The following is a 13,174-nucleotide window of genomic DNA, read 5'->3' as shown; positions in this document are numbered from 1 at the left end:
CACATGTGGTTCATAGACAGATATGCAGGCACATACACATACACAAAATTAATGAATAAAACAAACAGTGAAGCTTGAAATACCAAGGATAGAGACACTACTGGGTACGAGACAGCCACATGACTGGTAAGAGGTATGAAGGCTCCAAGAAACAAGGGAAATGACAGGGACCAGCGGCTAGTTTCCACGAGACTTTTCCCTGCTAGGGGAACACATGCTGGGCATTGCTGCTTGCTACATATTCTTGCTTTTAACACACCGCTTCTAATGCAGACAATTATAACTGACTACAATGCAGGTAAGGATGGCTTCTAACAATCCTGCTCCAGTTTAGGAATGACACTCAAGGCCATCCTGTAGACCAGCATTTCTCAACCTATGGATCATGACCCCTTTTTTTTGGGGGGGTGTCAAATGATTCTTTCACAGCGATCACATAAGACTATCAGAAAACACAGGTATTTGCATTATGATTCATAACAGCAGTAAGATTACAGTTATGGAGTAGCAATGAAAATCATTTTATGGTGGGGGGGTCACCACAGCAAGAGGAAGTGTATTAAAGGGTCACAGCATTAGGAAGGTTTGAGGACCACTGCTGTAGACAGATAATCAAGATTTTGGCAGCTGTGAGGAGAGTGATTGATTAAATTAATAGCACTTGGAAAACCTCCAAGATCCAAATGAGCGACTTGAGCTAATCAGCCTTCTAGCAAAACCAGTCAGTAACTAAAATGGCTAGCAGTTAAGGTCGGCAACTAAGTCATCATTAGAGATAAACAATGGGGGCTGTGGCCACCTATGTGGGGCAGCATACAAACAGCCACAGGCAATTCTAGTTTGACAAGTCCAGTCCACATAAGTAGTCTTGTGGTAATATTTTGTTTATGATCTAACAAATAAAACTTGCTTGAAAATCAGAGAAGCAAAGCAGCCAGCCACTAGAGAGTTCTCACCTCTACCAATGCTCAGATCAAGGGGCGATCCTATCCTCAGGCTGCACTGCTCCTCAGACTGCATCTCTCTCATCTCCTCCTGCCTTATATTCCTCTCTCTGCCCAGCCATATCACTCCTGTCTCCACCTCCTTAGTTCTGGGACTAAAGGCATGTCAACAAGCCCCAGCAATACCACTTTTGGGCATATGCCCAAAGGATTGCACACTCACACTGCATGGACATTTGCACAATTATGTTCATGGCTGCATTATTGATAATAGCCAGAACCTGTAAACAACCCCTCAACCAAAGAATAGATAAAGAAAATGTGGTACATATGCACAATGGGGTACTACTCAGAGGTAAAAAACAATGACATCTTGAAATCTGCAGGCAAATGGGACAGAACTAGAGTGAGGTAACCCAGACCCAGAAAGACAAATGTAACATGTACTCACTCACAAGTGGATATTAGACATAAACAAAAGGATAACCAGCCTACAGTCCACAACCCCAGAGAACCTAGGTAACAAAGAGGACCTTAAGAGAGACATACATGGATTTGCCTATGAAGGGGAAAAAGACACGATCTCCTGAGTCAATTGGGAGCATGGGGGATATGGAGGAGGGTGGAAGGGGAGAGGGGGAAAATGTATAGCTGAATAAAAACAAGGTTAAAAAATTAAGGACTAATTTAACAAATGAATATTCAAAAGTCCAAATGAAACGTAAATGACTGTGACAACATATTAATTCAAAAAGGCATGTCACTCCAAATGCTGGGATTACCTTATGTAAGCTTCATTTCTCTTTTAGACTGGATCAATTTTCTGTAGCCCAATGTGGCCTTGAACTAACAGAGATCCATCTGCCTAGGTCTCCTGAGTTCTGGGATTAAAGGTGTGTGCCACTGCCTGACCTCTGTGACTAACTAGTGTAGCTAGCTTTGCACTTTGATCTTCTGGCAAGCGTTATTTGTTAAATCGTAAACAAAATATCACTACCTAGTCTCCTCTGTCTTTACTTTCTGTGGTGGTCAAACCGTATTGTCAACTTGACTGGATCTGGAATCTCATAGAAAACTTATCTCTGGGTGTACCTGAGGTTGTTTCTAGAAAGCTTTGACTGAGGGAAGACCCAAGATAAACACGGAAACATCATCCCATGGGCTGGAGTTCCAGACTTAAAAAGGGGGGGAGGCGCTGGCAAGACAGCTCAGCCATAAAGGCATTTGCTGTCAAGCCTAGAAGTCTGAGTTCAGTCCTGGAGGCCCACATGGTAGAGGGCAAGAACCAATTCTCCTAGTTTGTTCTATGACGCTCCACCCCCCACCTCCACCTGTATGCATGTTATGGTATGCACATCAGCCTCTGCCCCACAGGAATAAATAAAATGAATAAATGAATAAAACAAAATTTTAAAAAACTTTAAGGGATGAAGGTGCAAGATGGTTCAGTAGGTAAAAGTGCTGGCCATGAAGGCTGATGGATGGAGTTTGATCTACATACACATAAAATATGTGTGTGTGCCGTTGTTGGTTTTTTTACTCTTTATTTTTGTTCTTTTGGCTCTTTACTCGTTGGGGGCTTGCCACCCAGGACCCAAATAAAATACACACAGAGGCTTAATACTTACTTAGAAATACCCAGGCCTTAGTTTGTTTCTAGCCATCTTTTCTTATCTTAAAATAACCCATCTATCTTTTCCTCTGGGCTTTTATCTTTCTTTATTTCTGCATATCTTTATTTACTTCTTTCTCCACAGCTTGCTGTATAGCTGGGTAGCTGGTTCCTGATGTCCTTCTCTCCTTGTTCTGTCTTGCTCCTTCTCTTCTCTTTCCAGATTTCTCCTATTTATTCTCTCTGCCTGCCAGCCCCACCTATCCTTTCTCCTGCCTAGCTATTGGCCATTCAGCTCTTTATTAGATAATCAGGTGTTTTAGACAGGCAAAGAATCACAGCTTCACAGAGTTAAACAAATGTTCCACAGCATAAACAAATGTAACACACCTTAAAATAATATTCCAAAGCATATGTGATATGTATTATATATACAGACACACATACATATCTCCCATACCTGTCATGGGCTATACACCTGTAATCCCAGCACTTCTGAGACAGAAGCAGGAAGATTTGGTGTTAAAGGTCAGCATTGGTTACCTAGTGAGTCCAAGGCCAGTCCAAGCTACATGAGACCCTGACCAAAAACATACAAACAAAAACCCCTTGCACTTGTTGCCACTTTAGCATGCCACAATAATTCGGTGAGAAGAAGCAGTCTTTTCAACAACTGTGGACAGCTCCATATGAAAGGACAAGGCTCTCACATACACAAAAATTACCTTCCCATGGCACAGATCTACACATACAATCTAGACCTATCAAATTCTTAGAAGATCATAGAGAAGCCAATCTGTGATCTTATATTTGCAAGATATTCTTGGATAAGGTATGCAATGGCTAATCCTGAGGACCAGCTTGCCTGCACCTACAATCAACTAAAACACAAGTTTCTGGTCGTTCCTGTGAGGGATGTTCTTGTTCAGATTCTCTGAAGTAGGAAAACCCTTTCTGGAGGCACCTCCCAGATAGATGAACACGGAAGGAAACTTTTCTTTTTGCCTGCTTGCTCTCACACCGGGAAGTTCATCTATCCTACTGCTGAGGCATTCCTTCTCCGGTATTAGAACCAGCTCCTTCAGGATTCCAACAAAGGCTAAAGACCAAGAGCTGCCCAGAAATCACCCAGGACTACAACCCCCAAACTGGGACTACTGAGCTATCCAGCCTTGTGGACAGAGAAGCTACCAGATTCTTGAACTCTCGGAGTGAGGCAGCCATTGTTATATTATCCAGGCCATATATATATATATATATATATATATATATATATATATATATATATATATATTATATTATATCCAAGTGAGCATTGGTGGCACATGCCTTTAATCCCTGCACTCGGAAAGCAGAGGCAGGTGGATCTCTTGTGAGTTCGAAGCCAGCCTGGTCTACAGAGTAAGTTCCAGGACATGCTCCAAAGCAATACAGAGAAACCCTGTCTCGAAAAACAAATATATATAACCTATATATGTGAATATATATTGAAAGGACTAGAGTCAGCACAGGACACATCAAGACTAAGTTCTCAGCACAAAGGAGATTTATTTGTTCCATAGGGACAAACACAGAGATAGGAGACAAGGGGGAAGGGAGAAAAGGGCCAAGGGAGAGGGGAAAGGGATTTTTGCCACAGAGGGATAAAGGACTGCCTCTGGATAGAGAGGAGACAGATGTGGCCCATAGGCAAATGGCAGCTTATAAAAGGAAAAGGGGAAACCCCTTGTGAGGATGAGGTGTTTAATTTTAATTGGACAAGTTAACTAGCATAATCAAAAGGGGACTTTTGATTGCTGGACTTTGATACTTTGAGAGCTGTACCTTGGTGGTCAGCCTCAGGAGGAAGAAGTGGCTAAATAAGGAAATAGACTTTGGTGGCTAGCTTTAGGAATGTGAAATGATTTTTTAGCAACAGGGAGAAGGGTAAAAGGTAAAACCTGTTGACATCATGTTTGCCATGCTTGGGCCTGCAAAAGCCCTTCCTTTATATCGCTCTATCAGTTATTTTCCTTTAGAGAACCCTAATACAGGCCATCATAGACAACAAGAGAAAGTGGATTTCATCCTAACTAAAAACATCTGTGGCAAAGAAGCAGCCTGCTTTGCTCTAGATCCCAGGTCCTCACCAACTCCCAAAGGTCCCATGCCACCTGAGTTCACCAACACAGCTACACTGTGTTACAGCTGTCACAAACACAGCCCTCACAGCCATGTTGCCTTGGCTCCAATCCCAATAGTTTAACAGTCCAGTAGCCTTACCGAATTGTTTTGCCACCCTGTTTCTCAGAAGCAAGGTTGTGAGCACACAGGGCAATGTGTGCATAGAAAGTTCCTGGGACACAAATCAGGCCTTTGTTATGCTTCGTTATCGTTCTGACGTTTCTTCCAGTCTTTCTCTCTATTTAAAATAAAACATGAGGCCTTAGTTTTGGTGAAGTCCTGTATCTACAGCCCCAACAGACCAGACCCAACAAACACTAACACTACACATTGCATTAACAGACTGTAACTTTCAGGCCACCTGGGAGATTCCAGTCCACCTGGTCTTATGGGTAGATTTCCTCTCTTCTTCAGTCTCCAACAAAGTAGCTGGTGACTCCACCTTCACCAGTCTGTTCCTTGTCTCTATCCCTCTTGTTTCCACTTTAAAAATTCAGTTTCATGCTGGGCATAATGGACTAGCCTACTGTCCCGATTACTGCCAAGACTCATGAGCCAGGAGGATAGGGTTCAATGCAACTGCGATCATTAGGGAGAATTAAGGTCTTGGGTGTAGATCAGCGGCAGCCTTCTTGCTAAGAATTTCCTGTCCAGAGTTCAGCGCACCTGAGAAGCATGAATAGTACCGTGCCTAGACCCACTGGGGAGCAGCCCGTAAACACTACAAACGAATTCAATCTACAGCTAACTTTGCTCAAATTCTGTCTTAGGGTAACTCTCTGCGGAGGGGCAGCCTCTAAAAGCTGCGGCCAGCTTTCTCTGAGTAGAGAGCCAGCTTTCTCTCAGTAGAGAGCATGACCTCGGGGCAGAGTGCAAACTCCAGCAGGCCCCTGTCCTGTCCTGAATCTCCCGGGCACCGCATGTCCTCACTGCTCGGATCCAGCGTGGGGTCCGCGGTACTAGTCTCGCCGGTGTCCTGCGCACACTGCTGATCAAGTGTGTCCTGGTGTATGAGGATGGGGCAGGCTGGAGAAGTCTGACTGACACCCACCCGCCCATCCTGGAGTGTGACGTCGTCCCTCCGAGACGTTCTCTGCCTCCCCCTCATTGCCCCAAGTAGCGGCTGGTTGCTTGCGTCATCATTCCGTGCCGACCCGTAACCAAGGAAATACAGATGCTTCCAAAGACTCAGCTCAGATGCGGTTCCGGGTTTGGAGTTACAGGATTTCGTCCCGGTCGCCCTCGGCCTGGTTAGAGCCCTGGGGCTTACTCAGAAACTGCCCTCGGCCCAGGTTAGAGCTGTCTTGTTTTGGTCCAGGCCTCTTGAGGGCACTTTCAGGGGGAGTGGGACCGCGGCTCCTTTAAGATGCAATTTACCCAGAATTGCTCCTAATTTCCCAGAGGGACCTCCTTATCAGGAACTCGTAGAATGTGCTCCTGAAAGAGTTCCTCCAACCTCCAGGAGCATCCTCTGGTACATTCGTGCCTGCACATAGTAATAATAATAATAATAATAATAATAATAATAATAATAATAATAATAATAATAATAATGGCTGTGGCAGTGGATTTGGATGGATGGGTGGGGGAAAGAGAGCTGCTGGCTATCAGTTCTGTGGAGGAGAGGTGTCATTGCCGTAGGTAAGCATATAGAGGAAACTTACAAAGCATATTCCATCTCCCCTCCCCAGGGTGCACATCATTGTCCCCCTACCCCCATTCTCCAATTCTGTGCCTCTGCCCAGCCCTTCTCAGGGCTCACTCAACATGTTTAGATGCCATCATTTCAGTCTTTCTGTGATGGTTGGGTTAAAGACTTGCCCAATCCAGTGCAATGGTAAACTTTTCTTGCAATCCTGGCACCAGGGAAACTGAGATAGGAGCATCATGAGTTTCAAGCCAGGCTGGCTGACAAACCAAGATCCTATCAAGTAAACAAATCAATCTGTCATTCTCAGCTCTGACATGGTTTACTTCAAGACTTCTTGGTAGCATTCACCCACCTGTCCTTCAGCGCCCAACTCTATGGTCCCCTCCTGGTCTTAGGACACTGCCTAGCCTGTGTGTGACAGAGAACTCATTGGATGCCTCTGTGTTGAACCCAGGGGACAATGATACTACAGGATGGTAAGAGAAAGAACTGGAGCATGGCTTCCTCAGGCACAGACAACACTAAGGTCATCAGAAGGGTCTTATACTGCAGGAAATAAAGGGTTTTGCCCTTGCCTCATTAGCTACTTCCTTTTTTAGTCACTTGTTCTGTTGGCTGTCACTGGTACCCGCAAGTATTTGCACATTTTTGTTTGTTCTTGGGGTGGTATTTGAGACAGTCTCGTGTAGCCTGGACTGACACCAAATTTGCCGTGTAGCTCAGGATGGCCTTGAACTCCTGATCCTCTGTCTTTGTCTTCCAAGTGTTGATAATACAGGTATGTGTCAACACACTTGACTGTACATTGTTTGGGAGTTTGTTTTTTTTTTTTTTCGAGACAGTACTTTTCTATATAGTTCTGTAGATCAGGCTGGCCTCAAACTCATAGAGATCCGCCTGCCTCTGCTTCCCAAGTGCTGGGATTAAAAGCATGCACCACCACCCAGCTTTGACTGTACATTGTTAAAGTTTATTCCCACACTCTGGTCCCTTGTCTCTTGCCATATCTTCCCTATCACCACCACACCTCCATAAGTTCAAGACTCACAGGAAAGTGGTGAGGGAACATTAACCACAACACTCAGCAGAGAACATGGCTAGTGACAACTCTGCCAGGACCATCCACACCAGCTCCCTTCTAGTTGTAAACTCCTGTACAGTAGTGGGCATCTGAAATGGGTGCTGGGTTGTAAGATGAACACATAAATGTTGAAGTTTATCATTGTGAATGTTCCCAGTGTGAGCCAATGGAGAAATCCCACTGTAAACCCAGCCATTCAATCCTATGGTTGTTATCCTGAAAAGAAAAGCAGGCTCATGCTCTCAAGAGTCAAAGAACTTCTGTGGGACTAGGAGAGCATTGCAACCCGGCCATGCATGGTGTGACTGGTCACAGCATATCTGATGATAGAAAGACCAAAGGGAAGTTCACACAAACCATCTGTTAACAAGGGCTTGCTGCAGGCCTTGGCATTAGCTCACTTGTGAAGACATACATATGTGTTTGTACAGGCTGTGTAACTGGATTGCTGCAATCTCAGGCAATCTTCTAAAAATCCAGGCCTAGGAAAGAGGAAGAGCCATCAATTGATATAGGCTGAGGTCCTGGGAGGGGTTCTTATGTGTAGGCTGAGTTTTCCCATCCTAGTTACCGCTTCCAAATAACCAACACAGAGGCTTATATTTTTGTAAATGCTCAGCCAATAGCTAGGGTTACTACTAACTAGTTCTTACATTTTAAGTTAACCCATGTTTCTTATTTACTCTCTGCCATGTTGGGGTACCTTTATTAGCATGGCATGTTCATCTCCTGCTCCCTCTGTGTCTGCCTGCGACTGTTCTCATTCCATCCTTCCTTATCCCCTCATTCTCAGTTTGGCTTTCCCTCCTAATTATATCCTATTCAGCTATTGGCCAGTCAGCTTATTTATTAAACCAATCACAGTGACATATATTTACACAGTGTAAAGGAATATTCCACAGCACTTGTGGGAAACTATCCCACTGAACTAAGTCTCTGTTTATACTGCCCTGTGTACTCTCACCCTGAAGGGACCAGCCCCCCATTTTGGCAGCCATGACAGGCTAACATGTGCTCACCTGACCTTGCTGGGCCTGTCCTGGTCACTTGGAGGTCATATGCCCTCCTCGTGGCAAGGGACCAATCAGAAGTTAGCTGGTGGGGCTGTGCTTTACGGCTCTGGGTGTGTTTTACGGACAAGTGCACAACAGTGATGTGCAGGGCATAGCAACTGCCCTGGGAGGGCCTATGGGCCATAAAAACCAGTTGACCAATTAACACAGGGCAGGTAGTCCAAGGCTGGAGGCTCACCAATCCTGAGACTGTGCATACCCCTAGACACTACCCTTACACTGCCCTGTCTGATGGTTTCTTGGGGTCTTTCTCCAACCATTTGCCATGGTGGATGGATGAAGGGCCTGAGCTAATGGGGTTAGCTTGTTAAACAACTGCAATAAAAGACTCTCTGCTTTTGCATCAAAATGGGCCTCTTGGTGATTTTGGGGTTCAGAATTTGGGCACAACAACCCCCAGCACCACACTTTGCTTTACTGTGAGGCATATATTATATAGTCTCTGCCCCATTTCCCCAAGCCCTGACTTGAGCATTCACCAATTTTGGTCTCTTTTTGTTTTGGTAGAGGTGGTAGGACATCCAGGCCCTAGTAACATGGCCTGTTTGGGCTACTAGGGCCCAGGAAACTTTGCTAACAGAAAGACCTTGCCTCAAAAACAGACAAACAAAACCCCCAAATAGCAAATAACCACTTTATATTTTAATAGCAACCAAAATGAGGAGTAATGGCCAGGTTTATACCAGCAGTCCCAAGCCAGTGAAGCCTTCCTGTTAAACATTCATTCCCTCTGGAAAACTTTGCCCTTTACTTTTGGCAACACCAGCAAATATGGGCATGAGCTTGTGTTCCCCATTGTGAAAGCTGTGGTGACCTGGGGAAGCATTTTTGTTGGGTTCTGGCCCCTATTTTGGACAGTTGGATATTCCAGAGTCCAGATTTTGGGTAAAGGCACAGATCAGTTCTCTTTCAATCACTTGTCACTGAATTTCCTTCTTAGCACCTTTAAGATTAGAGGAGCCACATTGAGTCACTAGCTTCTCTCTATGTCTCTGCATCTCCTTACACACACACACACACACACACACACTCACGCACGCACGCAGCGCGCGCGCGCGCACACCTCTTACTTTCCAAGATCAGTGGATAATGACTTGTTGGTCAGCCTCCTGAATAGGTTGGTACTGCCATTCAGCAGGCTGAAGCCCTTTGCTCTAATTGTATAGACATTGTGAGGAGGCAAAAGGAAAGTTCTTCAAGGACTATCAGGTTTTGATGGCCTTTGTATCCCTTGGCTTATGCTAACATTGAGTTTATGGCAGCACACAGCATGAGCAGCAACAAGTTGCGCCCTCTACTGTTACATCTGTGTAGGACTGGCTCTGAGTCCTACAGTGACAAGTGTTATAGCTCTTATATATAGGTCTAGAGTGTCAGCATTCTACAGCCTTTCACAGCATTAGTGTTACAGCTCTTGGATGTAAGGTGTCTGAGACCCTTGGCTCTCAAGTCCCAACAGCTCTCTGGAATTCTTCAAGCAGCCTATAGCTTTTCTCTGGCACTTTACAGCCTTTCATCCTTCACCTCAGCTCTGCACACTCTTTCTTCCTGATGTTATGATTTCTGACCTGGTTGCCCTCTGACTTTTCAGCTGCTTCTTTTGCCATGACTACTGTCATGGTTGCTGCCACTGCAATGTTTTGCTGTTTCTTATGCTGTCCTCACTGATGTTTCAGCTGCTACCATAATCAATTCTCTGCTACCACCCACTGCCAGCTCCTGCCACCCTTCTGTTGCTGCTCCCACAGCTCCACCATGCCACTCCCGCAGCTCCCCTGATGCTGTCATTGCTGCTTCTCCACTGTCACTTTCAGGAGATGCAATTTTCTTCAGCAGCAAGCAGTTATAATTGTTGTGTAGCTGCATCAAAGTGTCATGGATCAACCTGGCTCTCTGAGAGTCATAGTTGTGTAAGCATTTGATGGATCAGATAAGATGGATGGGGATTCTGGCACTCAGGAGCCAAAGAATACTGAGTGTTACACCTCGGATGGGAAGCTATTCTGGCAGTTGGGAGCCAAGGAATACCACAGGTCACAGTAAGCATAGCCCCTTACAGCCCTGCTTCAGGGAAAGGCTTCCTGAGTGTATCAGCTCTGCTCCAGCAGGAGAGGGTTTCCCCGGAGAAGTTGTTACAGCAACTTTGCTTTGCCAGGGAAGGTTTCCCCAGAGAAAAGTGTTACAGCCTTGCTCTACTCCGCCTAGGGTCATATCTGCTCGAGGGAAAGAAGGTCTCACTCAAATCTCATTCAAGAGTTTTTTGGGGGAGGGAAGAATCCATGAGAGTAGCTACCCTCTGCCAAGGTGGCAGAGAACAGCCGGGCAGCCAGAAGCTGAACAGGCACAGGGTTTATATAGGGCTTCCTAGGGGCGGCGTTTTTCCAGGGAGATTTCCAGGGTGGGGATTGGTCAAATTTTAGTCCCTGAGCTCAGAATGGCTAGGTCTCCTGCTCAGGGATTGGTTGATTTTCTGCACAGCCTTAGGGTCAGAAATTGCTCTGGTTTCAGGGCCAAAGTGTGTTTCTTTCACTGGTCCTTTTTAGCCTTTTGGCTCTAGTTTTAGGGGCAAGGTGTATTTCTTTCACTGACTCTGATTCCAGGGACAAAGTGTGTTTCTTTGGCACTGGTTTCAGGGTCAGGGTGCATTTCTTTGGTTCTGATTGCAGGACCAAAGTGTGTTTCTTTGGCTCTGCTGAGAGTGTGTTTCTTTAGCTGGACCTTTTTCCTTACAATAGTGAAGCCCAGGAGCAGTATCAAGGTGAAACTTTTGCCTACACGGATATTGCCAGCAGGTTGGGAGGTGAAGTTGAGGAGTGAGCGCTTAGCTCTTCAGCTGAATGTGCTGAAACAAAAACAAAAGCCCTCATCTTAAAGGGAATAAGAGATAGCTTTGTCTGGAGTCAAATATGAGTGACTATGGTTTAAATACCATGTTCCAACATGGTGAGTTTCATGACGTTTTTATAGTAACAGAAACCATAAAGTTTTTAAAATACTCTTGTGGGTACCATTAGGTAGCTGAGTTAGAGCAATGTGAGGAAATTGCTGATGACATTCTTAATCTTCATGTCGGTGGAAACTAATAGTTTGTACATTCCTAAAGGATTTAACAAATACTTTGTTGGGGACCTCAGGTAGTCAAGTTATAGCAAAGTAGGGACGTCTCTGTTGTAAGTTTCAGATGACAGCCTTAGCTTTTGGGTTGGCAGACGCTAATGTTCTGCCAAGCTAATATATTTCAGAGGTTTTACTTTAGTCATAAGGATTTTGAATCAGACACAGAAATAAGCAATGCATAGCTATGAAAGGTTCAAATAACCACTCTAGGTAATGCTGGCTTTGGATCTGCATTCCAACTCTAAACAATCGTGAAGTTCTAATCAATCAGTCCTGTACAATACATAAGTATGGCTCTCTGCTGGGACTATCAATTACATCTTGTTTACTAAAGTAACAACGCCCTCCCCATTCTTCTCTACATGTTATTAGCTTTGCTCTGGGAGAGGTAGAAACTATGGGGCCAGATTTCATTTGGGGGGTGAAAGATGAATATACTGCTCGTAGGAAACTATTATTCCCACGCAAGAAAGCAAGTCAGAGAGAAAGAGAAGAGTGCCAGTGCTGCACATTCAACCGAACGGGATCACTGGAGATTCTATCCATGGAGGCCCACGCTCCGCTCCGCCCTCGTCACGGACCCACACCGGAGCCTCAACTGCCCACTATACAAAACAGAGGGCGGGCTTCCGGTTCTAGCTCCGTGACGTCACCGCGCTCCCGGGGCGCGTCATCCCAGCGCGCCGAGCGTGCAGACATGGTGGAGCTGGGCAGAGTGTCGTTGAGCGACCCCGGTGCTGTTCTACCCACGGGCTTCTGGGCCGCCGTGGCCGTGTGGCTGGAGAGGCCGCAAGTAGCCAACAAGCGGCTATGTGGCGCCCGCACGGAGGCCCGCGGCAGCGCTTTCATGCCCCGCGCCCAGACTGAGAAAGGACCGCGGCGGAGACAGGGACCCGGGCTGGAGGGGCATGACGCGGGAGAACCCGGCCAAGCTTCTCCCGAGGCAGAGCCAGGATTAGGATCTAGGGCAGGCCTCGGAGGCTTCGCGGCTGACCTGGACTCTCTGTGGGACCGCGTCTCCCAAAGCCTCGTCCACGACAATCCGGAAATGCTGGCCTTCCTCTCTGGCCCCGCGTTGGGTTCTCAACCGGAAGTCCCGCAGCTCGACCTGATTCTCAGAACCGTCATCCCGAAAGCGAAGTGTCACTACCCTCTTACGGAGCCGAAGAAAGAACTGGTTGTGCAAGGTGGGAACGTAGTGGGATGAACGCGAATAGATTGGAAAGCGTTTGCTTTTTGAGACACAGTGACATATGGCCTGGAATTTGCTATGTAGACCAGGCCTGCCCTGAACTCACGGAGATCTGCTTGCCTCTGCCTCCCTAGTACTTGCATTAAAGACGTGTGCCAACGTGTCCGGTCTGGAATGCATTTATTCACAAGGCTCTAACATTGCTGAAGGGCCTGTGTCTGCAATGTGCAGAGGTCGTGGACACTGAGTGGCTTTGCGAGATATGTGAGAATGTGTGTGTCTTCAGTAGAGGATGGAATTGTTGAGCAGATGCTGGAGGTCTGGAAGGCTTCAGGGAGAGG

General features: G+C 46.1%; 2 protein-coding genes across 9 annotated transcripts in view; one reads left to right on the top strand and one right to left on the bottom strand.

Annotated features, from left to right (window-relative positions):
* Acox3 (acyl-CoA oxidase 3, pristanoyl) overlaps positions 1–5,889 on the bottom strand; it is a 34,129-nt gene extending 28,240 nt beyond the window's left edge. Inside the window, exons 1-2 of one of the 6 annotated variants that reach the window (XM_027387121.2) lie at positions 5,771–5,889; positions 4,819–4,957 (exon numbers count right to left, since the gene is read on the bottom strand). Coding sequence is in view for 1 of the 6 variants with exons in the window: in XM_027387117.1 (XP_027242918.1) it covers positions 4,819–4,957; positions 5,650–5,827 (317 nt within the window). In the remaining 5 variants the exon portion in view is untranslated. The other 5 variants (XM_027387117.1, XM_027387119.2, XM_027387120.2 and 2 more) reach the window with 5 other exon arrangements.
* The window catches only part of Trmt44 (tRNA methyltransferase 44 homolog), a 32,302-nt gene continuing 25,004 nt past the window's right edge, over positions 5,877–13,174 (top strand). Inside the window, exon 1 of one of the 3 annotated variants that reach the window (XM_027387116.2) lies at positions 5,877–6,011. Coding sequence is in view for 1 of the 3 variants with exons in the window: in XM_027387114.2 (XP_027242915.1) it covers positions 12,339–12,828 (490 nt within the window). In the remaining 2 variants the exon portion in view is untranslated. Of the gene's footprint in view, positions 6,012–12,293; positions 12,829–13,174 lie in introns of those variants that run through there. The other 2 variants (XM_027387114.2, XM_027387115.1) reach the window with 2 other exon arrangements.

This window comes from Cricetulus griseus (genome assembly GCF_003668045.3).
Source record: "Cricetulus griseus strain 17A/GY chromosome 1 unlocalized genomic scaffold, alternate assembly CriGri-PICRH-1.0 chr1_1, whole genome shotgun sequence".
NCBI classification, from domain to species: Eukaryota; Metazoa; Chordata; class Mammalia; order Rodentia; family Cricetidae; genus Cricetulus; species Cricetulus griseus.
Note: the sequence above shows the minus strand (reverse complement) of the source record. Positions and strands in the feature narration are given on the sequence as shown.